Source organism: Ptychodera flava, chromosome 5, assembly GCF_041260155.1.
Source record: "Ptychodera flava strain L36383 chromosome 5, AS_Pfla_20210202, whole genome shotgun sequence".
Classification (NCBI taxonomy): domain Eukaryota; kingdom Metazoa; phylum Hemichordata; class Enteropneusta; family Ptychoderidae; genus Ptychodera; species Ptychodera flava.
Window position 1 is genome coordinate 41,742,805 of NC_091932.1, and position 27,820 is coordinate 41,770,624.

General features: G+C 36.0%; 2 protein-coding genes across 4 annotated transcripts in view; one reads left to right on the forward strand and one right to left on the reverse strand.

The window, feature by feature from the left end:
- Positions 1-14,989: 14,989 nt before the first annotated feature.
- Positions 14,990-27,004, reverse strand: LOC139133979 (dynein axonemal light chain 1-like). Of its 2 annotated transcripts, none has more exons than XM_070700805.1 (8): positions 26,844-27,004; positions 25,757-25,798; positions 22,677-22,786; positions 21,594-21,649; positions 21,227-21,282; positions 20,169-20,258; positions 19,512-19,689; positions 14,990-15,632 (listed from the first exon to the last, which is right to left on the reverse strand). In XM_070700805.1, exons 3-8 carry the CDS (start codon positions 22,709-22,711, stop codon positions 15,592-15,594), a joined length of 456 nt encoding a protein of 151 aa, XP_070556906.1. In that variant the 5' UTR covers positions 22,712-22,786; positions 25,757-25,798; positions 26,844-27,004; the 3' UTR covers positions 14,990-15,591. The 2 variants fall into 2 exon arrangements, with proteins under 2 accessions (XP_070556906.1, XP_070556905.1); XM_070700804.1 differs by lacking the exon at positions 26,844-27,004 and adding an exon at positions 25,932-26,194.
- The window catches only part of LOC139133977 (zinc finger protein 729-like), a 24,156-nt gene continuing 22,600 nt past the window's right edge, over positions 26,265-27,820 (forward strand). Inside the window, exon 1 of one of the 2 annotated variants that reach the window (XM_070700803.1) lies at positions 26,265-26,599. In XM_070700803.1, coding sequence (XP_070556904.1) covers positions 26,473-26,599 — 127 coding nt within the window. In that variant the 5' untranslated portion in view covers positions 26,265-26,472. The remainder of the gene's footprint in view (positions 26,600-27,820) is intronic. The other variant, XM_070700802.1, reaches the window with a different exon arrangement.

The window sequence follows — 27,820 nt, forward strand, 5'->3', positions numbered from 1 at the left end:
TATCGGTTGTAACAGGGCCTACACAAACAGGTCATTGTTCTAGACTGGTTGAATTCAACGTTCTAAGCAGCAGTCAATTTAATATGTGGTATAACCACAAACTAATCGCAACGCAAATATTGTCGGTAGTTTTAGGATCGTCTGGCGTAGCTGTACGGCATATTTTAACGAAGAAGAAAAATATGGAGTAGATGGGCTTTGAATTTGAGCTGTTTTTGAATGTATTGTAGCAGGGCAAAACTATTCATATCAAAGTAACACACTTTTTCAACAAACAAGTAACTTTTTAAAAGTAGTGTTAAAATGTGTATGTTTTCGATATTTGTATCCATTTATTTAAATATTTACTGGTTTTATTTTATTTTGTATATGGACAGAAAATTGGACACAAATATGCAACCTAAGTTGTAGCTCTTGTTTGTGAGTTGCTTTGCAAAACAAAATACCATATGCCACACATGATATTGGATCTCTCAAACATAATACGCTTTCCATCAGAGAAAACTACCATGGCCGACAACAAAATGTCTTGAAAACAGGAATAAGAATTATACTTTCTACAATATGGATGTCTGACAAAAAAGTATTAAATACTGGTGCAAACTGTAAATGATCAGAAAACCAGTTTTTAAAATCTCGTAGGTAGATTTTATGATCTTTAGGGCCTAATAAGTAAAATTGAAATTTTGCAATAAATAACTTTGCACACTGCCCGAGTAATTATCCTACGTGACGCAAATATGAAAAGTGTCAAATGAATGACAGTTGTTCTCTGAAATCATATTGAAATGCCATAGATTTGTTAACACAGCCTGAGTATGAGTATGTAGCAGTGTTGTCATATTGACAGCAGTATTCAATTCAAGGATTACTTAAACAATACAAGTGTACATAACAAGTATGAAGATTGCATCGGTAAGCTGAAAACTGCTGAAATCTACTTCAACTTGATACTTTGTAAAACAAGATTAAAAGATCACAAAATTTTGATTTTGTTTCATATTGTTGGTTTTAAATATTTTGTCATTTTGTCATGACAGGGGATTTGAAATGTTTTTGAGGGCATTGAGGATGGATTGAAAAAATTGTGAGTACAGTCTCAAGGTATACCGTCGCAGTTGCCTCTCTGCAAAGCGCCCCTTAGTCTCGCATGCCAGACCTCGAAACCTGCCTGCGGCGCGAGCGGCGAAGCCACGAGGTGCGAATAACCGCTCGTAACCTACGGTTACTCGCAGCTCGCGGCTTCGCCGCTCGCACCGCATGCAGGTTCGAGGTCTGGCATGCGAGACTAAGCGCCCGTCATAGTTTGAGTATCAGCATACATGAAAAAGCAAACTTTAAGATAAGTGTTTTTTTTGACATTTTAGTAGCTTTCCAATTTCGGTTGAGCGTTTCTTTAGATTTATTCGCTGTGATCCCATATACTTTTGTTACGGAGATAGTTGGTATGAAAAATAGTGCCTATGAGCGTCGTCGATTTTCTTCGCTTCTCAGAGCATTAAAGAGAATGATCCAGCCCTGTGCGGGCGCTCTGCAAACGCCCCAAACCTGGTTTTAGCGCGCTGCAGCGAAACGTTTGTGATATTCAATGACTGAATCTTTCAGTGAGTGAATATGACTTACTTTTAAGTCCAAGCTTATGTGAAATCATCTTCTTTTACTTGTCCCGAAATATAGCGTTCCAAAGGGTAAAATTATCATTGAAAAGACTAACCACATGTTGACCGATACTTATCCTAGGGCTTTGCAATTTTTTAAAGAAAAAAGTGGAGAAAGAAATGATCAGAAATCACATTAACCTTGTTCAGAAAATCGTCAAGACCAAACGCCTGTCGCAATTCATGGATTACACTTTGTATTTCCAGCGAACTTTTTAAGATGATGACCTTTGATGGCACCTTGGTTACCAACCTTTTCGATTTTTTTATTTCATGATATCACGCACGTTGTTCAAATTGTGAATGCGTTTTAACGAGCAACTCCTGATAAGCGGTGAGTTTTGTACTATAAGACAATATAATTTGCAATTTCGGTGGCAAAAATCCAGCTAACACGCAATATTTTTAAGTATTACCCCTTCCACCTTTGGTAACGGGCATATGGACGTGACAAATTAAATGTTAAGGTAATTGTTTAGAGGTGCGTTTCCGTACCTTTCAAATATCGGTGGAGCGTTTTTTTTAGATTTACTTGCTATCCTTCCAACTATCGGCACTGTTATATGGCGGATGACAAGAGTACTCATCACAACCGATTAAACAAGTCTGCGGATAACTGCTAAAAGTGATTTGCAAAAGATGCGTTGAGAATGACACAGATTTGATAACTGGATTGAAGGTCTGTTTGTTCCTTAATCAATAATGAGACTTCAATTAATATAGTCCGTGGGCTGGAGGGGCCCACCGTGCACCCCCCCCCCCACATCCCTACTTCTTGGGTATTTTTTTGTTCTTTAGGACCTGCTGAACAAGAAAAAAGATGTTAACATTGGATATTTTGGGATGCACTACCTATCTGGGCTGGTTTTTGATTTGCATGTACCGCAAAAAATGGCGAAAAATGGGTAGGGGTAGGGGGTACTATATCCTCCCCTACATTGAGTAAACTTGCATGAAATAGCACAAACCATACATTTTTGGAAAGCTGAGATTCTGCTCTTTATGAAAAACACCAACTTTAGCAAAATTAATTTGTGTACATAGAATAGGACGACTTTAAAATGAATTTTTTTGACAATTTTGAAAGTTTTTACCCAAAATACCATGTAACAATTGTGATTTACTTGTTATTAAGCAAAATTTTGACAGCTTTTTGTGTTTGAATTATTTATTCCCACATATTAAACAAGAAAAAAAGTGTTAACATTAGATATTTAACTATACACTACTTCTCCTGAGTCAATTTTGAATTGCGTGTATCTGTATGGGGTGTGCAAAAGCTAGGGGTAGGGGTACAACATTCTTTCCTTGATGAAGTAAACTGGCTTGAAATGCCATATACCTTATAGTTTTAGAAAGCTGAGATACTGGTCTTTCTAAAATGCATAAAGTTTTAGCAAAAAATGTGACGTCATAGAATTGGATAACTTTAAATCGATTTTTCTTGGTAATTCAGTATTTTTAACCGGAAGAAAATACGATAACTATTGTTTCCTCCTTATGAAGCATATCAAACAGATTAATGGATGTTATTTTCTAATTGCAATGTACTGAAGAAGAAAACAAATGTCAAAATTGGGTATTTACCATGCATTATTGTCTCTAGTCACTAAAATAGCAAGTTTTGCTACATTGGTATATCGTGAATGGCCATTTTATTGTTATGCAATGAACTAATGCACAGCCTTAAAAAGAAGACTCGAAAACGTGCACACATAGTCATATTGCCATTTTCTCCTTCAAGTAAATAGATTATTGACGACTGTCTATTGTTATAATTTAATTTTAAATATTTTTCTACAAAATAATTTTGTTAAGGCGTATTTGGAAAATTGTCTATGCCTCCTTATCTTACTTTATACACAGCAAGCATTACTAACAATATGTGAGGCCGACGCTACAGGGGCGTCTACGTGCACCTCCCCCCCCTCACCCCACAGGATAACAAACCTGTAATTTTCAGAAGCCTTGGATCCCCAGAATAAGAAATGGGATTTTAACAGATAAAATATAGGGACTCAATAGCTGTTACGGTCATGTTTTGAAGGGTACCACAAAATCACGATTTTGTGACCCACGTGGATTTTTGTCAAACCTGTCTTCTTGTACGTGATCTGCTGAGCTTACTGTTTAACATGACCTAGGTTATGGGGTATCATTAGAAAGGTAATTTATTTTTTTTGAAAATGGTATATAGCAATATGCAACATCTTCTACAGTTTTCATGAAATAGGGACATAATTTACCCCATACCCCAAAGTTTTATGTCACAAATTACTGTCAAAACTAATCTAAATTCGACCAATTTTTTACCTATACATAATACAAAAGGCAATACTGTGTATTAAGTTTGTGTTATTTGCTACATGTACATGTTAGAAACTTGGAATAAACTTTTAACAGAAAAAATATTGGGATCCTGTAGCTGTAACAGTCATATTTTGAAGGGTACCGAAAAATCACAGTATTACTGACTCGCATTCGTTTTTGTTAAACCTGTCTTCTTGTAAGTCTTCTGCTGAGCTTATTTTGAACATAACGAGGCCAATGGGGTACCATTAGAAAGTTAATTTACTCTTCTTTAAAATGATATGTTGCAATATGCAATATCTTCTATAGTTTTCATGAAATAAGATCAAAACTTACCCCATACTCCAACGTTTTATGTCGCAAATTACCATCAAAACTAATCTCAAATTCTACCAATTATTTTCCTAGACACATTACAAAAGGCAATTCTTTGTATAAAATATATTTTATTTGGTACAGGGACATGTCAAAAATATGAGTTAGACTTTAAAGAGACAAAATATTGGTATTGAATGACTGTTACTGGCATGTTTTGAAGGGTACCGTGAAGTCAGAGAAATACCGACTCGCATATGTTTTTGTTAAATGTGTCGTCTTGTAAATTTTCTGCTGAGCTTACTTTTTACATAGCCTAGATTATGGGCTGCCATTGGAAAGACAATTTATTTGGCTTTAAAATGACATATTTTATTATGCTATATCTTCTATAGTTTTCATGAAATAGGACCAAACCTTACCCCATACCCCAAAGTTTTATGTTGTATATTACTGTCAAAACTAGCATTTAATTTCGATAAATTCTATAAAAAGACAAACTTTGTATGAAACCTATTTTATTTGTTACAGAGACATTTCCAACTATGAAAGATACCATTAACAGGATAATTATTGTGATTTAACAGCTGTTAGCATCATAGTTTGAAGGATAGCAGGATATATGTTGCTGAAACCGTGAAATTTTATTAAACAAGTTTCCATGAAATTTATCTGCCAACCTTTATTTTATCCGTAACGCAGATTATAGGGTATCATTACAAAGCTTTTATCACTCTTTATTTTAGCATATGATTAAGTGCATTATCATCTGAAGTTGTAATGAAATGGCAAAAAACTTACCCAGCCCTTAGTTTTATGTGCAAACTACATCTGTTCGAAAACTTTGCAGTTTGCGAATTTTGGTATGGGGTAAGTCTGGTCCTATTTCATGAAAACTATTAAAGATATTTCATATTACAATATGTCACTTTAAGGCAAAATAAATTTGCTTTCCAATGATAGTCTATAAAATAGGTTAGAGTAAAAAGTAAGCTCAGCAGATGACTTATAAGATGACACATTTAACAAAAACACATACGAGTGGGCATGACTGAGACTTTACAGTACCCTTCAAAACATGACAGCAACAACCATTCATTCCCAATATTTTGTCTTTTTAAAGTCTATCTAATATTTTTAACATGTCTCTGTAGCAAATAAAACAGATTTCATACAAATCATTGCCTTTTGTAGTATGTCTAGGTAAAAGTTTGGTAGAATTTGAGATTTGTAGTGATAGTAATTTGCAATATAAACTTAGGGGTGTTGGGTAAGTTTTGGTCTTATTTCCTGAACACTTAAGAAGATATTATATATTACAATATGTCCTATCAAAGAAGAAAAAATTACCTTTCTAACGATACCTCAATAGCCGGGTTATGTTAAAAAATAGGCTCAGCAGATGACTTATAATAAGACAGGTTTAACCAAACGTATGCGAGTTGGCAATACTGTGAGTTTGTGGTACCCTTCAAAATATGACTGTTACAGCTACAGCATCACAATATTTTTTCTGTTAAAAGTTCGTTTCAAGTTTCTAACATGAACCTAAAGCAAATATACTAAATTTAATACAAATCATTGCCCTTTATATTATGTCCCGGTCAATAGTTGTCAGAATTTGAGATTAGTTTTGACGGTAATTTGGAATATAAAACTTTGGGGTATGGGGTAAGTTGTGGTCCTATTTCATGAAAACTATAAAAGATATTGCATATTGCAATATATTATTTTAAAGAAGAGTAAATTAACTTTCTAATGATGCCCAACTTGCTACATTATGTTAAAAAGTAAGCTCAGTAGAAGACTTACAAGAAGAAAGGTTTAACAAAAATGTATGCAAGTTGGCAGTACTGTGATTTTGAAGTACCATTCAAAATATGACTGTTACAGCTAGAGCATCTGGATATTTTTCTGTCAAAAGTTTATTTCAAGTTACTAACATTTACCTGTATCAAATAAAACAAATTTGATACCAATCATTGCCCTTTGTATAATGTCTAGGTAAATAATTGGTAGAATTTAAGATTAGTTTTGACAGTAATTTGTGACATAAAACTTTGGGGTATGGGGTAAGGTTTGGTCCTATTTCATAAAAACTATAGAAGATATTGCATATTACAATATGTCATTTTAAAGCCAAATAAATTGTCTTTCCAATGGCAGCCCATAATCTAGACTATGGTAAAAAGTAAGCTCAGCAGAAAACTTACAAGACGACACATTTAACAAAAACATATGCGAGTCGGTAATACTCTAACTTCACGGTACCCTTCAAATATGCCAGTAACAGTCATTCAATACCAATATTTTGTCTCTTTAAAGTCTAACTCATATTTTTGACATGTCCCTGTACCAAATAAAATATATTTTATACAAAGAATTGCCTTTTGTAATGTGTCTAGGAAAATAATTGGTAGAATTTGAGATTAGTTTTGATGGTAATTTGCGACATAAAACGTTGGAGTATGGGGTAAGTTTTGATCTTATTTCATGAAAACTATAGAAGATATTGCATATTGCAACATATCATTTAAAGAAGAGTAAATTAACTTTCTAATGGTACCCCATTGGCCTCGTTATGTTCAAAATAAGCTCAGCAGAAGACTTACAAGAAGACAGGTTTAACAAAAACGAATGCGAGTCAGTAATACTGTGATTTTTCGGTACCCTTCAAAATATGACTGTTACAGCTACAGGATCCCAATATTTTTTCTGTTAAAAGTTTATTCCAAGTTTCTAACATGTACATGTAGCAAATAACACAAACTTAATACACGGTATTGCCTTTTGTATTATGTATAGGTAAAAAATTGGTCGAATTTAGATTAGTTTTGACAATAATTTGTGACATAAAACTTTGGGGTATGGGGTAAATTATGTCCCTATTTCATGAAAACTGTAGAAGATGTTGCATATTGCTATATACCATTTTCAAAAAAAATAAATTACCTTTCTAATGATACCCCATAACCTAGGTCATGTTAAACAGTAAGCTCAGCAGATCACGTACAAGAAGACAGGTTTGACAAAAATCCACGTGGGTCACAAAATCGTGATTTTGTGGTACCCTTCAAAACATGACCGTAACAGCTATTGAGTCCCTATATTTTATCTGTTAAAATCCCATTTCTTATTCTGGGGATCCAAGGCTTCTGAAAATTACAGGTTTGTTATCCTGTGGGGTGAGGGGGGGGGGGGAGGTGCACGTAGACGCCCCTGTAGCGTCGGCCTCACATATTGTTAGTAATGCTTGCTGTGTATAAAGTAAGATAAGGAGGCATAGACAATTTTCCAAATACGCCTTAACAAAATTATTTGTAGAAAAATATTTAAAATTAAATTATAACAATAGACAGTCGTCAATAATCTATTTACTTGAAGGAGAAAATGGCAATATGACTATGTGTGCACGTTTTCGAGTCTTCTTTTTAAGGCTGTGCATTAGTTCATTGCATAACAATAAAATGGCCATTCACGATATACCAATGTAGCAAAACTTGCTATTTTAGTGACTAGAGACAATAATGCATGGTAAATACCCAATTTTGACATTTATTTTCTTCTTCAGCACATTGCAATTAGAAAATAACATCCATAAATGTGTTTGATTTGCTTCATAAGGAGGAAACAATAGTTATCGTATTTTCTTCCGGTTAAAAATACTGAATTACCAGAAAAAATCGATTTAAAGTTATCCAATTCTATGACGTCATATTTTTTCACTAAAACTTTATGCATTTTAGAAAGACCAGTATCTAAGCTTTCTAAAACTATAAGGTATATGGCATTTCAAGCCAGTTTACTTCATCAAGGAAAGAATGTTGTACCCCTACCCCTAGCTTTTGCACACCCCATACAGATACACGCAATTCAAAATTGACTCAGGAGAAGTAGTGTATAGTTAAATATCTAATGTTAACACTTTTTTTCTTGTTTAATATGTGGGAATAAATAATTCAAACACAAAAAGCTGTCAAAATTTGCTTAATAACAAGTAAATCACAATTGTTACATGGTATTTTGGGTAAAAACTTTCAAAATTGTCAAAAAAATTCATTTTAAAGTCGTCCTATTCTATGTACACAAATTAATTTTGCTAAAGTTGGTGTTTTTTAAAGAGCAGAATCTCAGCTTTCCAAAAATGTATGGTTTGTGCTATTTCATGCAAGTTTACTCAATGTAGGGGAGGATATAGTACCCCCTACCCCTACCCATTTTTCGCCATTTTTGCGGTACATGCAAATCAAAAACCAGCCCAGATAGGTAGTGCATCCCAAAATATCCAATGTTAACATCTTTTTTCTTGTTCAGCAGGTCCTAAAGAACAAAAAAATACCCAAGAAGTAGGGATGTGGGGGGGGGGGGTGCACGGTGGGCCCCTCCAGCCCACGGACTAATAAGACAGCCAGTTGATCGCTACAAGCTCACGTCGGAAGGTACCATATTGACTGCTCAAAGTGTGCATTATGTTATTTTACATCTCTTATTGGCAGAAAAATTTTACCATGTAGATGTGTAAAAATATAAAATATTATATGTCTTTGAGTTTCTTTCTTTTATACTATATCAGATAATTTTCTTTTCCTTAGATAAGAAATGTGTTTGACCACGGGCGATAACGGTATGCCGCATAAATTCAATAAATGAGAAATGAATACCCCATAAGCTGGTGAGAGTGGAATATTACTGATGAGGTGTGGGGAATTGATGATACTAAAGTTGAAATCACCTCTCTTGTCATATAGCCTAGTAGAAAGGTGACCATTAGAGCCAAATTCAAGTAAAATGTCCAGATATAAAGCAGAAGAGGCCGTTTCTGTAGTTTCTTTATTCTCCAATTCTTGAGGATAAGTCATAGAGAGATAGTCGCTGAATTTGGAGTTATTCATTGAAATAACATTATCTATGTATCTAAATGTTAGGTTGAAAGTTCTAGCTGCATAGACCTTTTTCTGTTTGATTAGGTTCTGGATAAATTCTGCCTCGTATGAGAACAGAAATAAAAGTCGGCAAGCATGGGAGCACAGTTAGTACCATAGGAATTCCCATACACTGTTGGAAAATGTGTCCTCCAAATTCAACAAACTGTGTCGACGAGGAAATCAAGCATACTGATAATGTCCTTCTCGGCATAAAAAACTTATGGTAGTATTTTTAACAAAATATATAGAATTATACCTCATATTTGTAACGGCGTGAACCGTTTTTGTAGACAAATGCTTGATTGATGATGTTTTTCAAGCGTTCTTTCAATTTATCATGTGGTATTGTGGTATACAATGTGGAAAATTGAAAGTTTTAATAGATGTTATTTTTAACTCTGTTGCTGAACATTTAGAAGATCATGCGATAAACCTAGCTTTGTAAGGTGTTTTGTGGAGTTTTGGTATCCAGTATAAGCTACGCAACTTATTGTGGTCATCCGTTGTAATATTAAAATTATCCATGAATGACTTATGGTTTGCCGAAATTTCGATCTGAGTCATTGAACATTGATTGTCTGTAAGTGGAGTTGGTTGAGGTCTTAGTTACACCAAGTTCGTCTATAAGACATTCAAAATAATACTTCTTACAGACAAATACAATGTTATTGGCAGCTTTATCAGAAGAGACGACAGCATATTTGTCATGGATATCATTCAAAAACAGCATCCGGATAATAATTTAAGTCGACCAATACGGCCACGGACTAAATTAGCTATTCTGATTGCTTTGAAAGTTGCATGTAGCTAAGGCCAACTTAGTATAGTTGAGTGTCTTCAGATTTTGGTTAAATTTTCATATTTGCATTTATAGTGCAATTTCTCCTATTCGTGGCCAAAAAATCATTTTCAAGATTGTATCACTAATTTTGATATACCAAGCTGCATGGTGTTATGTACTGTATGTGTGTGTCGATTGCAACTATTATCAACCATTGCATACTAATTTGCCTTGGTATTTGATGGACTAGACACCAAAATGTGTTCAAATGTACTTGACATCATAAATACTACAAGCTAAGGCCCATAGAAGCTATTAAATGTTGTATGTACGGTATACTCACTCTGGCCTGCCACATCGAACCAAATGCTAGTCATTGTCATTGACGCTGTGTTTATAGATAGCCAAATATGATGTGCACAGTGTCTGAGCATAAAAGTGCAGCTAAAAATGAATGTCCGTTTTTAGCTCCCATATATATGCATATGTATATATGCAAATGGGAGGTATTTGTATAAGGTGGAAAAATGTCGTCTGTATGTATGTATGTATGTACATATGTATGTATGTATGTATGTATGTATGTCCGTCCACATCAAAAACTCCTAAACTGTAGCACCTACTGTCTTAGTATTTGGTGTGCAGGTGCACCTAGGGGTGGAGATGTGAATTTGTTCAAATGAACATGTCAGTGCCAAAAATATGCAAATGAAGGGAAAAAAAGGAAAAATCCTGCAAATGGCTAAAACTCAGTAATCATTGGTTAGATTTGGTTGAAACTTGGTATGCAGATTTCTTTAGGTATTTTTAATTATGTGTGCAAAAATTGGGATGAAATTTGCATGTTTGTATTTTTAGGGTATTTTTTCCGTTTTTAGTCAAAAAATCTTGTTCTCTGAAATCGCTCGTCTGATTGCTATGAAACTTCATATTCATGTTCCTCAGGATGACCTCAGTCATGCTTGTACAAATTGTATTGATATTGTCATGTTTGTAATTTTGGGGCAATTTTCCCAATTTTTGATAAAAAAATTTTTATCCAAAAACTACTGATTTGATAACTTTGATATTTGGTATACAGGTATCTAAGATTAATCTCAATATAATGTATTGAAGGTATGTTGAAACTGGCAATTTTTCTTTTGATTTTGGGGCAATTTTTACCTTTTTGGTCAAAATGTTTTCTCCTAAAACTTCTGATCTGGTAGCTTTGATATCTAGAGTACAGGTTCCTGGGTTTATGTTAATTAGATATATTCAAAATTAGGATGAAATCTGCAATTTTGTATTTTGGGGGGCAACTTTTCTCATATTTGGTCAAAAAATTTGTTTCTCAATATTTACCAGTCTGATTGCTTTGATATTTTGTAAGCCGGTTCTTAGGGTTTTTGTTAATAAGATATATTGAAATTAAGTTGAAATCCGGAATTTTGAATTTTTGGGGCAACTTTGTGAAACTGTCAGTTTTACTGGGATATCTTTCATTTTGTATTTTAAAGATTTTTTTGGTAATTTTATACCTACTGGAACTAAGAGTATATAATGTGGTGATTTAGTAAGCTGGTTGAGTTAGTAGTGATTTGATATATGGTAAACTGTATTTGGGGTTGAAATGCGGTAAAAAAATCTGGCAGATTTTGAAAACATTCCAAACAAATGCCAATAAAAAATTCAGCCAGAGAAGGTTTGACAAAAAGAAAAGGTGGGAGAGTGGGGAAAAAAGAAGTTACAATGGATCGAATAAAAAAGATAATGTACCTCATCGATCTTCCAGACACCGTCCCTTATCAAATGGTCCACCCCGATGTATTTTTGTGCGCAATTGACCATGCAGTGTATTTTAGTTTAAGATGTCAAGTTAGGTAAGGATTTGAAAGGAATAGTCAAGTTCACCACAGTTTAACTTTATCTCTTGTGTCATCATCCTTGTGTAATTGGTTAAGTTTGTAAGTTGTTCCAGATGTAGATGAACCAGCTGTTCTGGAAGAAAACAATGTTTACTTTTCCCTGTAGGGTTTCTGAGTTGATGATTGTATGTTGAAATTTCTCCATGTATCTGGTGTATGGGCAAAGTGTTAACATTGGTTGCATGTTATGTATTTCAGTCTATGTCAAATATTGTAAATGAAAAATCCAGAACAGTTTACTGTGTGCTTGTAAAAGATAACATATTTGTCAATAGATAAACTGCCTTGCAGATTGATTGTCTTAAATATTATCACAGAAGTAGAAAAGGAAAAGAAACTAATCAAATTGCTGTAACATATTCACTCTCAGTGCCTGTATAGGCCTGTACTTAACTATTTTATCATTACATTCAGCTGTTGTTATATCTTTATCACTCTCCATGGGCCAAGGCACACTTGGGGTCAATGTCATCACTCTGTGCCAGTCTGTGTATGTCAGTCTGTCTGTATATGTATGTCCATGTTTCATACAATTGTTGACTTGTTTTGATAACTATATGGGAGCGAACAGTGATGTTGTCACTATTTTTGAATACAAGCATAGGTTTTAGCAAGATAAATGAAGGTTTTTCAGACATTAAACTTACTTATGTTATTTTATTAATATAAAAGAAGATATTTACAATACAAATAATACATTTTTAAAGATAACCATGAGTTACATAGGTACAAACAGATATTCTGTGGGGACTAAAAACTCTTGGATAAACTGACGAATTTAGGAATCAGTGTTTACACTCGCATGTTCATCACACACGGTTTCTTCTAAAGTACACACAAAATGTGTTGATAAACCAGACATAAAAGTTGCCGCCTCATTTAATTACTGGTTAGAAAAAACATTGATTCAGAAGTCTTTCAGGTCTTCAGAAAGAAATATCTCTATTTCACACTGCAGAAAATATGGACTAGTAAAACCATGATTTAGAAGTTTTCGAGAAATTGTCGTTTATTGATTTGTAGCTGGTCAAAAGGTCAACCCGTTGACCTTTTGATGACCCGCATAGCGACGCACGCTACCCCGCAAACAGATAGCTACTGTAGTGCGTATGAAACCACAGCTACTGTAGTGCGTATGAAAAGAGATTTTTTTACAAGTAAAAACGCCGTGATACTATTTAATGCTGTGGACTTGTTCAACTTTTGTGTGTGTGGTCAACTTGTGTGTGTCTGCAGTCAATTGCCTTTCTGGTTAGGTGAAAGAGATCATAAACTGGCATTCTGTGTTCTGGATGAACTACTGATCTGTCTCTGCCAAGACCATAACCCCTGTATGTTTTTCTTGCACTAGGTCTTTGTTGAGACCCGAAAGACTTCTGTTTTACTAACCAGTAATTAAATGGGTCGGCAACTTTAATGTCTGACTTATCAACACATTTTGTGTATACTTTTGAAGAAAATGTGTGTAATGAACATGCAAGTGTAAACACTGATCCTATTAAATTCCCTGTATTTTGAGATCGGTTTATTGTACATTGGCAGTGTCAAAGAGAGGGTACTGTAATGGGGAGCTAAACTGTAGTAGGGAGTAGGGACTGTTGGAAACGGGCAGATTATAGATACTTGAGGGCTGTGGGCATTACAATTCAGTGGGAGGACATGTTTTCCGCACATGCTGGTGGGAGAGCAGTAACGAACAGCTTCACTTTCCCTTCCAAATTATACGTCAAAGTTCAAGAACATGTAAAATCATTATAAAGCTTACTGAACATGTTTTGTGATGATTTTGTAAAACTGACTGAATTCACCACATGGCTGCGCTTGACTATGGATGTTATTATGATTGGGAAACAGTCATAAAAACAGTGTCGATGACACTGTGCTCCCATTTTACAGCAATTCTCAGCACTAGTACACACATGACATTGCATTCCTGCAGCAGGGTTACTGAGAAAATTCCTCTGCAAATCAATCTTATATCCTAGCAGATATGAAATGATTCACCTCATAATGGCATGCACACCTAATTTGAAGGTAATGGAATAGACAGTTTCTAAGATTTTTTGACCAAAAATGACAAAAATTGCTCTAAAAATGCAAATATGAAAATTTCACCATAATTTCAGTGAATCCCATTTTGGTCATCCCTAGGAACCTGTAAACCAAATTTCAAAGCTATAAAACCATTGTTTCAAGATTTTTTTGACAAAAATGGCAAAAATAGAGAAAAAAATCATTAAAATAGAAAATAGTCAATATTGGCATCAATTCAACACGGCTAAGTGTGTGTGGCTTGAGGTACCTTAAAAACCGTGCGACAATGATCAGATGAGTAGTTTCACAGTTCTTGACTTTTGACCATTTTAACCCTCTTTCTACCTCATTTGCATATTTATGAGGCTGACATGTCCATTTGAAATAAAAGCACATGTACATCACATATGGCATCACTACACCAAAAATCAGCTTTAACACTCATACACAGCAGTTCACAAGTTTTTGATCTGGACGGACAGACATACATACACAGACATTGTTACAGCATATAGCCTCCCAGTTGCCATATATGTATGGTAAATGGGAGCTAAAAATGTTGTCAGAGTATGAGAAAAAGCCAGCCATACCTTGATGCGAGTGCAACTATTAAATGGCAGCCACTTTTGAATTCTGAAGGACAAGATTTCAAGATATCGACCACTGTTAGCATATTGGTAGTAAATAAAAAAAGCAAGTGTAGTGTTCCAGAATGCTAAATTATTGAATGTAGAATATTGTGCTTGAATCAAGGAAAGGACAAAAGTACATATGTATCATTTTATGTCTTGTGCGTAACAATAGGCCTACTCTGGAATAAAATTTCATACTCTGACATCATGCTGTACTGCTACAAACATATACCTGTTAGTAAATGTGTCTATCCCAGTACACATACTTGTACATGGTTTTGTTTATACCGTCTTCATTCAAATTTCTGGTTTCACCCATTCATAGAGAACTTGTAAAATACCTACATTGCTGTAGACGTCTATTGTGTGTAGAGATTGACTAGATATTTCAAAGCAAAGCAAAAACACAATCACATTTTTGAAAAAATTAATATTTGGTCATAAACATTTTTAATAATAACAAAAAACTGTACAAATTCAAAGCTCCGAGGACTTCATTACATGTCCTCGGTACATGTCCTCGGTTTGTCGGTGATAAAATAGAAACAAGTCTTGTCATAGTTTGCAAGTAATGTCTGAAATGTAATGTAGTAGCCTTGCTTGTGGTAGCTATGGCTGATACTATTACAACAGAGTCTCTCTAGTTTTCAAATCTAAAATATGATTTTTCTCCTTCATAGATACAGTTCAATGGGTACTGAAGAATGTTATAGATATCATAATAATAATATACTTAGTAATTTCATTATGGTTTTTGTTACACTTCCCCACAAAAGTGAGAAAATCCTCTAAAAACTTTGTAAGAAAATGGAAACAGACTGTATTTACAAGATGGACCTGAAGACAGAAGGACAACAATGCAGGCTGTGATAGCATAAAGTATTCAAACATATCCTGAACTGACCAAAAAATCTGAAATATGTTGCAGTAGTGAGCATTTTTCACCATTTTCAACTTTTTAACCAATGATGGAGAAACAGGCCATCTCAAGATGTAATGTACGAGTGTGTCACTGCTATGCAACTTGATTTAGCCTTCATCTTCTTCATCTGATCTGATAATTGGTACACCTGAAAATGAGCAGCCATTCAATATATTCATGATAATGGAATAAAACAAAGGTATGGAATTGCAAAACAGATACAAGAACTCATCCAGGTGAGGTATGGGATTTCAGGTTGCTAAAACTTCTTTTCAATGTGAAAGAATGTTACTTTTCTTTTTGGTTTTTGTTCATAATGCTACAAGTAATGGTCAATTAAAGACAAAAATAATATGAGGTTACTATGAAAATGCTACAAAGGATGAATGAAGACATTGATGCTGCATATCACCCAATGCAAAGCAGAGAGTGATCCACTGTGCTAATGTCCGAGTGCATTCTTTGCGGTATTTTCATAATATGCTTATTATTACACATTTTACATTCATGACTATGGAGTTAAATGGGCCACATTGACCATTTCAATGTAAGTTCAACAATTTTTCTTCCGATTTATTGCGCAAGTATGGAATGCAACATTGTGCGCACTTCTGGACAGCCTTGTGTGTACTTCTGGATAGCCTGTGAACTAATGTACAGAGAGCGTGACATATTCTGGCAATCATCAAATGGATGCCTTGAAATTCTTCAACTGTAAATGTGCAGATGCAACCATAGACTGCACCGCACATTTGGTTTGGTTGGGGGACCCTTGGAAAGAGCAAACATTACGGAAAGGGTTTTCCGTGCAGCTCTTTCACTGTACACAAATTCTTTAGTTCTTTATGATAGATATATAATAATACTTAATTACTTTGCAACATTCTGACAAGCATTCTAATTTCAAAATTAAACTTGATAACAAACAAGTGAAAATCGCAGTAATGACGCTGTAGCTTCCCCAGTATGTGGCCAGGTCAGGTTATTGGTTGTTGGCATGGAGTTGTTGGCAAGTAGTAGGTGATGTAGTGGCATGAGGTGGCATATGGACCCAAAGAACCAAAAGGTTGACTAAATATATGAATGATAAATCAGAAAAATTTTAAGCTACAGTAAACTGCCTAAAGATAGTTCAGCGTGGAAAGAAGTTAAAATTATGCAGAAATAAATAAGAGAGGCCAGTGGCTTGCCATTAGATAAGTCAATGCGAGATATGGCCAACCATTGGGCCCCTGACCTTGCATCGCTGGCAAACTAACGCTTTGGGATATGACACGAAAGTAAATTTTTTTTTGCAGTCTGTGAGCTGTTGAGTGATTTGGGAAGGCATAGATTGGAATCTATTGATTTTGGCCAAAAGTAGTAAGAAAAGTATTTTTTCATATGCAGTCCAAATTGGGACCACATTTCACTGGTTTTGTCTATGGACCTTAGCTGTTAGCAGGGCTGTGATGGGAGGCCATAAAATGCTGGGAACACACAACATCATACGCAGGGATATCCAAGACACAGCATGTTGACCCCATGTTTTGAATTAAATGTTGAACTCAAAGTATTCTGCCCATTCACATTTTCATGTCTAACATGAAATCAACGATAAAAAAATATTAAGTAAATGACAAAAAGAGAGGAACACCATCAGCGAGTGTAGATTTTTATAAGCAAGGAGATCAACTTCCAACAAATCAGAGCCGTGTGTTTTCCATGTTAATGTCAAAGTCACCCTCCAATCATTAGGGCGGCATACTTGAAAATGATCCATCTTGTTGTAAAGTCCCTTAAAATGTCTCATCATATTGTGGCAACATTTAACATACAGGTTATATACATTGAAGTCGGTTTTACAGTGGCGACTGTATCTGTCTGGGGCTTTGTAATTTCCGATACATTCTAAGATTTCATTAATTAGTAAACAACTGTAACTGATAAGACAAGCCTGTAGGTAATTAAAGCGCAGTGGTCGTCGCGCTGCGCATGCTCCTGAGGGGGTCCCCTTGTTGACAACATATCCGAGAATGCCGCATGAGGTTACGGGTAGACTATTATGTTTGCGATATTGCCGCTGATATGGCGGCTGATTTGTCACAAGCATACCAACTTACCAAATCTAACACGCAATAAAAGGTCAATTAATCTAAGTTAAATATCTGCTGAATATTGAACAGTAATTACACGCTGGATTGAGATCACATTTGATCATGATTTTCTTGAATCAGTTGAATGGGGCTCGCTCGAGCCATGGAGCTAAACACTTACCCGTACGCGTGTATATGCCAACAGACTATCAATGACCGGGCTCTGGTCTACGACATCGCTAGCAAGGACGAGAACTTTCATTTCAAGAGGCCCAACAGGAGTACAATTGACAAAAATGCAAGCTACAGAAATCTACAGCTCGCAGAGCAATGCCCACTGCAGCAAGAAACATCTGTTCCGTGGTCTGCATGAACGTTGGTGTCAAGAGAACCGGGTATATGGCGCGCTACACTCGGCTGTGGAGAATCCAACTCCACTACGAAGTTTACCCCGTTGGGGTGCAAACGAGAATTCCGAGTACGGGTATCAAGTCGACCTTTCATAGGTCTTCTTGTTATGTGGGGGTTATCTCATTTGAAAGAGGATTCAGACCTACCCGGCAATCAGGAGGTACAACACCGAAGTTTGCGTAGCACCTGTAGGCCTACACTAGCTAGCCGTTGGATCTCTGCCATGACCGTGCACAGGATCTCTCAATACGTCCCTATGTGTAGCCGTGCAATTTTCCTGCCAAATGCCGCGAAAACCCGCTCGTTTTGTCTATTGTGTCCTGTCATTTGACTATTTCTTGCCACGTATTACTAGAAGAAGTAAGAAATGGTGATCAACAGTGGGTCGTGGGCCAAGTCGTCGCGGGGCCGGTACGTTGTGCAGCTGGTTGTGGGACCGGATTCTCTCATATATCCGTGTACGTCAACGCGGTGACCTTCTCCCTTATCGAAGCAACAGCATCTCCCGTGTCCTGCTCTGGCTTGCCGATCATGGTCTTGAGTGTAATTTCTGTGTTAGGCATTGTGCTTGTTGCTGGTCTACATATATATATATATATATATATATATATATATATATATATATATATATATATATATATATATATATATATATATATATATATATATATATATATATATATATATATATATATATATATATATATATATATATATATATACACACAATGTTGATCATTTTAGTGATGTATTTTTACCGTGCTGTACATAGCATTGTGTACAACCAGCGTGACCGCGCGCGATCAAACCCATTTGTTCACTGTGACTGCATGCAGTAAACTCAGCGACATAATGTGCAGAGTGTCTCAATGTTCGTAGCCTTACATGAATTTATAGATAGAAATACACCACTGAAGTTCGTTTCGATCTTAATATTTTACTATTGCATGATGTTGAGTCTTACAACGGCGTTAACAAAGTGAGGGACCGCTCCCATCTCACTCCAATTGAAGTTGAGAATACTTTATGTTTACAAACTTTTATGTTTATCAACAAAAAAATCGCGCACGCGCAGCGCGACGACCATTGCGCTTTAAATAGGAAACTGGTTGTTCAGTGTGAAAAGAGTTTGTGTAATGTTTATTATTTTTGTTTGGAGAACCTGCCACTAGTGAAGCAATATTTGAAACAAATAATAGTGTACATTTAGGTACAAAGTAGGAAATATCCAGCTCTACTTAAACGTCAAATCTGCGTCGCTCACCATTGTCATAGCAATGATTATTCACTCGATGATTATTTGCTCACTAGACGGTCACCTCGTGGTTACTAAGTGCAACAAAACATGCCATTTTTGGCATTCAACTCAATCAGAAATCCATAGCAAAATAAGCAAAATACATGCGTGTAATTGCTAATTTATTCAGTCTATTCCAAAGTCACTCCAAGAGGTATCAATTTGACACTCATGATTTTTTTGGCAACCTCTGGGTGATGGAATCTAAATGAGTTAATGATTCTGGGTCATATTTCATACTCACCATCGAGCTTTTTGAGTTTTGGAAGTTCCTGTGCTACAACATCTCTGTAATCACCCTCCAAAGAGTGCTTCTCTTCCAAAGGGTTTCCAACAAACAGGAGAACTCGCAGATTTGGTAACTCAGATAACTTTGAAAATTCACCCCAGTCTTTTACTTGGTTGTTTGACATGTACAAAATCTAAGAAGGAAAGCCAAAAGATTGTCAAAATTGTAGAAAAGAATAAATTACAAGATGATGTTTCTTAATTTCAGCATTATTTTTTCACATATACCATCTTAAATCAAACGATGAATTTCCAATATTTTTAAATACAAAGCCCTTTTCAAGTAGAGTTGATAATATCTGGTAGATACCTATTGTACCTGTGTATCAGCTTGTCAAAAGTTGCATACAGTTGTATTTAAACAAAAGGCACATGGCTGCAGTATGGAGAAATTTACTGATGCAACAAATGAAATTTCAAATCCTTGTGCTCTCAAACTTTAGAACATTTTATTATTTTTATGAAAAACTTTAAGAGCTGATATTTGTAGTGCTGCAATGGCATTAATTTGTCACGCCACTGTGTATTTTATTAATGACTGGTTGAAATACTTGGCCCAAATGCTTGAACTTCATGTAATCTTCATGTAACAAATGAAGGATACTGGACTTACTTCAAGTTTCTTGAGTACTTGAATACCCTTTAATTTCTCTATGAAGTTGTATGAGATCCAAAGTTCACGTAACGTCTCAGCCACTGCCTCCTGTAGAAATAAAAATAGACGTCGCACATTTCTTTAAACATTATAATTTCCTTTTTACATTTATGGTTTTGGGAACCAAGATGAAAGGTGAAGGAATTTATGCAACTGAGAAAACAAATTCTTTACAAGAAATGTTCCACAGAGAACCCATGAGACTACTAGAAAAGACACTGAATTTTATGTTGATGATATACACCCGTTATTATGTTTAAAAACTGGAACAACAATAGCGCTGATCGCAAATGACGTCATGTATTTCTCATTAATATTCATAAATAAATATTTGTCTGCATTTTCTGCATAAATGTCGAAAATAAAACCTGCAAGCGTTACAATGGTTACTAAAAGTCACACTAGTTCGTGGTATTTTATGGCTCAGACTGCAAGCTGCAACAACAGCCGTGCATGCAACAACAAAGTTTGTCCGAATTTTAGGCAGCGTTGTTCGAAAGTCTTGCGCGTTCAGCTATATTCAGTAACAAATTTGAAATCGCGATCAACGCTATTACATGTATAAGGTGCTCGGTTGTTTAATAAGCGTATCTGTTCTCTTACTAAAAATACCATGACATTAAAACAAATCACACACTAAAATAAATGTTTATCTCTCCTGTTATGTGTATGAAAAATGCTCTTTTAACTGATGAGATTTTTGAAGTGTTTGTGTCATATTAGGAATATCTGGAAATTTCTTTGTGTTTGGCATATACTTTTACATGCTGCATGCAAAAGTTTTCTTGTACCTTGCTTGGGTTAATGACAAGTCAGTTTCACCTAAATAGTCTCCTGGTAAAACGTTATGACAATAATTTAAATGACAATATAGTTATACCACATTGGTGTAAAGATGTACGGTTTTACACACACAATGTGTAAACATTTTCTCTTACATTTCTTGGACATATTGATCATGTCTTGCTCTGAGCAACCATGTCTGGTATTACTCAAGCTGAATAAAAATCACTTACCACTCCATTCAAACTTTTGATGTTATTCCTACCAAGTGACAAAATTGTCAAGTTTTCTGATTGGAAAAAAAAGGAGAAGTTAATCTACCATTCATTCCTAATGTTGAAATATTCATTGATAGTTTGTTGACTGAGTCTGTTATAATTAAATCAAAAGTGGTGAAAAGCTACATACCATTTTATCACAATGTTATGACAAAGCTATAATTGAATGAGAACATTAACTTTTCCTACATGGTGAAATTCATGACTTTTATTACACCTTATTTGTCCGGTCTTTTTGTAGCTTTCATTTTCATAATGATATTGCTACTATAGAGTGGACTTTAATACATAAAACATCCACCTTGAAAATATCAACACTTACTTAGTCCATGAAGGTTTGCAATCTTCTCAATAGCATTTGTAGATAGGGACAGATTCCTGAAAGAAGAACACAAATACAGCATACTGGTATATATTATTTAAAATCCAAGTACCTATTACATGTACCAAGTGTTTAAAGAAGTGTTGAAGGTGCTTCAAATATGGCTGCTACTGGTTGATGCTCAAGTACAAGAATGACAAATACTACATCAAGATCTTTCAAACCAAATAGCTACTTGTGCCTGTAAATCCTTACAGGATTCAATATTACTGGTACTGTCTTGATTGTGAAATGTTACATGGATCTGTTGTCACAATAACTGACAGACGATGTATGATCCATACCAAAAGTATTTGTACTTGTCATGTTTCAGTATTTGGAACATTACAGGTGGTTTCAGAAATGTACAGAATATAGATTTATTATATCATATCTGAAGTATTTATATATCTCATAGTCATATTTAAGCTGAAACACTCCGTAATCTGTTATTCACAACGGCTGTGGGAATGTTCTGCTTCAGAGACATACATTACTCTTCAGGGTCTGTAAAGCCTAAGTCACTTAAAGTTAAAGAACTGTTTCAAAGATTTTTTTCAATTTTCAAGGACTTTTTGATGTTAAAAATGCCACTTTCCATTTTTTTTAATCTTGCCATTTTTTATGTGTGGTTGGATTATCTGGGAATTAACTTCATTTTTAAGAACTGTTCAAGGAGGCTTTAAATTCAAGGACTTTCCAGTAGCATATGGGCCCTATCTATTGCATCAAAATTACACTCTACAAAAGAAGACAACCAAAGACAACGCTTGATATGTTGCCAATTACACTGAATATTGGAATTGTATCACTTTGATTTTAATAGCACATAGCTTCTGAATGTTGGAATTGTATCACTTTGATTTTTATACCAGCACAGTAGGTTATAAGAGCTGAGCTTTGTGGATTTAATCATCAGTAGAGCAGAAATGACTAGGACCAAAGAACACAGCACAGATCAAGCATGGCAAGTGTCTTTTAAAATAGGTTACCTTAGGATTTAAACTAGCCACCAATTCAAATGAACATTTAAGGTTTACATACAGACAATTTACAAGCGTTGAAAGTGAGGCATCCATCTTTTCTATGGGAGGAATCTGAGAGTCAAGTTTGACACTTTCCGCTTCTGAGGCCTTGCATTCATTTTTCTCCTCCTGTACAGAGACAAGATGTAAGTCTGTGTTTGTGTCTATAAAAACCAATTAAATTTGTGTCTACAACCACTAGGTCAATCTAAATCTGACACTCTCCCAGTTTATAGTAATGACTGGACTTAAATTGCTCCAGTCAAGGGTCTACGCTTATACTGAGAAGGTACGACGGTCTTCTTATTCCTACCTCCTTGGTTATACATGTCATAAACTTCAGCGAAAATTAAATTAGAAAAACATTTGTGTCTTAAATCCTATTCCTTGGCTGCTATAATGCTTGTTTGATTTCCTTGGCGGGGTTGACCTTTGACCCGCATAGTGACGCACGCTACCCGCCAACAGATAGCTGCTTTTCCACAGCTATCAGTGCTTGTTTATACCCGTAACATTGCTTTATTCATTTTGCTATGTTGACGTCTTCTCACTGAAGAGTAAAGGTATTGCACAGAAATGACAAAGTTAACTGGCTTCAAGAAACGAGGCGTCTTTTTTTCGAACTGGAGTAAAAGCATACAACTTTCTATTTTATTGGCAATTTGTCACACTCTGAAGTCTGTGTATTGCTAGTATTTCAAAGAACGGCAAACTAAGGGGTGGACCATTTGATATCCTGGGGGGGGGGGGGGCTTGGAAGATTGGTGGAGAGCCATAATTTTTTTTCCCACGTGCTTCACCATGAATTATTTTTTTTCTACAGGGCATATGCTGGCAACTTTTTTTTTCACTTTCCTTCTTCGAGATATATTTTTTTTTTTACCAAATTTCGGTGCAATGTTTGTTTGCTTGGTTTTTCACACCCAGTAACAAGATGCTGTTCTATTGCACACAGACTATATTCAAGAAACTAAATAAAGATATGTAAATACATGTACATTTTTGATTCACTTTACAAAAACATATTTGTAAAATCATGTACATTTATGGCATTTACTTGTCAGTGTTGTCCTTACATTGAAAGTAGCCGGGTAATTTAAGAAAGTAGACGGGTGGACTGTGAGGGAGCGAAGCGACTGAGCGGTGAGTGAGTGTAGTGAACGAGGGGGGGAGAGTGCGAGAGATGGGTGTCCCCCCCTCTCGCAAGGCGAAAAATGAAATTTTGGAGTGGAAATGGTTTTCTCTGGTGGCATCTGAGGTGACATTTACAGACTGAAACAGTACTTTTGTTGTGTGTCTTAGACGTGGCTCACATACAACAAAACAAACAAACATGATTTTGTTTTGTTTGTATTATTTATGACACACTTATGGTTTTATTTGCAGTGAAGATATAACATTTAATCTTAAATCACCTGCTGTCTGCTCATTTCATTGCCCATTTCCCATTCTTCATTACCACATAGTAGTTTCCCCAAAACCATCAAACTCATTCAATTCTAACCAAAACACATTCGCTTTTGTTAAGAAAAACATTGGTAAGATAATTCACTATAACAGTGTTCGCATTTACGAATAAAACATGCGTATATAGAAAACTCATAACAATGAAAAAATGTGTAGAGAGTCGATCCAATGCGTAATAATATTACGCATTGGATTGAGTCTCTACGCATTTTTTCATTGTTATGAGTTTTCTATACACAAACGATAATAGTAAAATGTTTGCAGGCTGTCTCTCTTCTTGTGGTATTTTGACAAAATCCATACATTCAGATTTACACATTTCTGGAAAACACTGGTGAGCAATTTCAATTTCAGCATACTTCCTCTAATCAGAAGGTCATGTATACTGTACAATTGTTCATATTCAGTTATTGTTCCTCAAGCTTGAAATGGTTTATGATTTTTATAAAACTCCAGAGCTGCTGCTTTTTATTGATGCTGCAGTGTGCATCAAACAATTGCAAAGATTTTTTTTTCCGAGTCGCAATGGTCCATAATTGTTTTTCCATCAGCCACTTAAAGCCAGATTTTTTTTTTCCAGCAACTCCACCTGGCATCTTTTTTTCCCCCCAAATCTTCCAAGCCCCCCCCCAGGATATCAAATGGTCCACCCCTAAGATTAACTTCAGCATGCAAAGCAATCTGAGAATGTGAAATTAGAGTTTACTTCAGTGCTAGACTTGTACATTACACCATGATTACACCATGTCGGTGTAAGCTATGGCACGGTCCCTCCACAAAAGGACCGTACTACGGGGTACAGTTGTGTTATTGTTATCAAACTGAAGGATCACTGCACACAAAAGATTGCGAATAATAGCGAGCGCAGCGAGAGCGGCCGAAGGCCGCTCGCGAAGCGAGCATTAAGACTAATGCGTGTACAAGAAATTTAGAATGGAATCTCTATATACCTACGAGTTTGAAAAAAAAAGCACAGTTCCATGGAGGCGGCCATTTTGAATACTTTTACACGGATTGCGTGAAATTAAAGATATCATCTACCACAAAAACTACTCGACAATGTGTATTGCCGACAAAAGAATCTCTCTGTTCCAAAGAAAGTGTGAAATTTGTTTCAAAATGACTATTTTCGATCACTTTTGAAGGCCCGGATCGGTCATCACTAGGCGCCGCCATTTTGAAACAAGCCTACTCTCGCGAGAACGAACGGTCAACTCACGCGAGAATTAAAAATAGTGTGCTGAGAGCTAGCTACCAACGGGAATATCAAGTACGTGTTTTACATTAGACTGCCTCTGTTCCCGCCCCTGTTTATTTATATAATAAAACTGATTGGAATCATATAATTTACCAGTTTTAAATAATTTTCGTTAGTGAACTTGGCATTTCCGAGTTAAATTGCTATAAATGTTATTCTGAAAAACAATTGACAACAATCTGTCAATCACATTCGTAAACCAATCACAACAACCTTCCGAGCCAGTGCGGGTCAGCAGCAACCTCAACGAGTCAATGGCTAAGTTATGAATCATGCATCAAACACAGAAATTAGCATGCTATTGCCTGAAAACATCAATGACGATATACTACGCTGCGCTCGCTCTCAGGTCAGACCTGTTACATATTACTTACGAACTTAGCAAGTGCTTCTTTTATCGTAGTTCCCTTTACCGCCTGAAAGAGTAAAAAATATCGTGTACATTAAATATTTGTATTTTATAGTAAAGAACAACTGCTGCTGCTATCGATTAAGCAATTTCTCAATCAAAATATTACAGAAGATCTGATTTAACGGACTGTAACTCACCATCTGGACAGTTGACCGTCAATGCTGCCAGCAATATAGGCAGCATAATAAGCATTGCAGGTGACCATGACCATTGAGGCCGCGAATTCCCCATGGGAAATTAGTTATGTTTCGAAATAATTTTTGTTCTACCATAATTTCTTTAGGCCCATAAAAACCAAATTCTGATTACTTTTTAACAACATTTACCTAAAAATATTCGATATGCAACAAAATAATCAAATATACGCACAAAGCACAAAGGGAGCTGAGGTGACGTCACAGGGTCATCAGTGAGAGGTCATGGTTCATTTGAAATTAAGCGTTGGGGGCGGTAAAACAAAGTACATCAACTCCTAACTCGAACCCCTGACACCCTGACACGAGGGGACACTGACAGGCCAAAAGTTCACGTTGTTTTGGTGAATTCACGTGCTAGGGTACTCGACATAGCCGCAGTTACGGTGCAATTGGAGGCAGTCTCAGAACTGGATTGTCGAACGTTCCTCATAAATATTTTTGGAGCAAAATTCGTAGTTTAAAGATTGAATCGGCGGAAATAATGAACACGGACCGTCTTTCGTATTTGGACTCCAGTGAGAGAACAACCCGCAATGGCGGAGGAGACAGTGAATTGAACAACAACAGCGGCGTCGGCGGTGTTGTTCTATTGAGATTGAGTCTACAAGGTATGATCAAATTCATTGTGAAGCGGTGGAGTCCACATGTGCCCGGAGTTGCCGGTGTACTACTAGCTGCAATAATTGTATCCCTTGGTTGGTGGGGATTGGGCTTCTGTCGTGCGGCTCGCGCCTTGCCCCAACCAGGGCTACAATTTCTCCCTATACCTGCTAGTGTAAAAGCTGCAGTGCGGATCTACACTGCATGGTCAAGGCACACACGGGGCCGCATTATTAGAGAATCTCGCCTTACCGTGTGCAAATTTCACTATAATCCTGCTCCCGGATAATGTTAGAGCCCTTGTAACTCCTATCGATGGTCAACTTTACTCCTTGCAGCTGAAAAATGACAGTTTAATGACTCAGGCGCGAAGTCAATTCGAACTGGACCGCCGTCGTTGAACTCTGTACCCACCCGACTTGTACCATTACATTTTAGGGGTGGCCGACAGGTGTGAGGGACTAATGAAAACGATGGCACTAGCAGTACAGTAGCGCGCTAGTGGCAGTATAGTTGTTGTTATTTTAACGCTATCTTTTCGGAGGATTGAAAAAGGTCATAGGACTGTTTGCTCCTTTTCAATTACTGCTAGAATACCACTATCGCTGAAAGCAAAGAGAGACCAGTGACCATTGAAGAACTTGCCATCTTTATTTCCTGAGAAGTGAAAGAGATATTCACGCCATGCAAAGTCTGTCGTCTCGTCTTTGCCATTTTATACAGATGCTCTGACAACAAGAGGACACCGCAATATAATTATAAAATATCCAATCGATATTTACGGCTACTATACTATACGATATAGATCTCTAAGGCTATAAAATCTTCGATATATATCGGATATTTACCCGCCTTATTAACAAACTCTAGTATCATCACCAGACTAGCGCTTGGCCAGAGCTGTAAAGTGGTGAAATGTCTGACAAATATTCGCAACTCTTTTTAATCTTGAAGCTTATAGTGGTACATTTTCCGACTGTTTCAAATGTGCTGAGATAGTTCCGATTCATAAGGGAGGCTTTAAAGTGATGTTAACAACTATAGGCCTATCTCCCTTCTACCAGTTCTATCTAAAATACTAGAAAAACATGTTTATATTAGTTTTTACAGTTTTATGCATTTAATCTTTTTTGTTACAACTCACAATCATCAGACAACATCACTCTTGTCACATTGCTTTCGTCAAGTTAACTGACCAGGGTCTATACTTTTACAGAATATAGATGAAG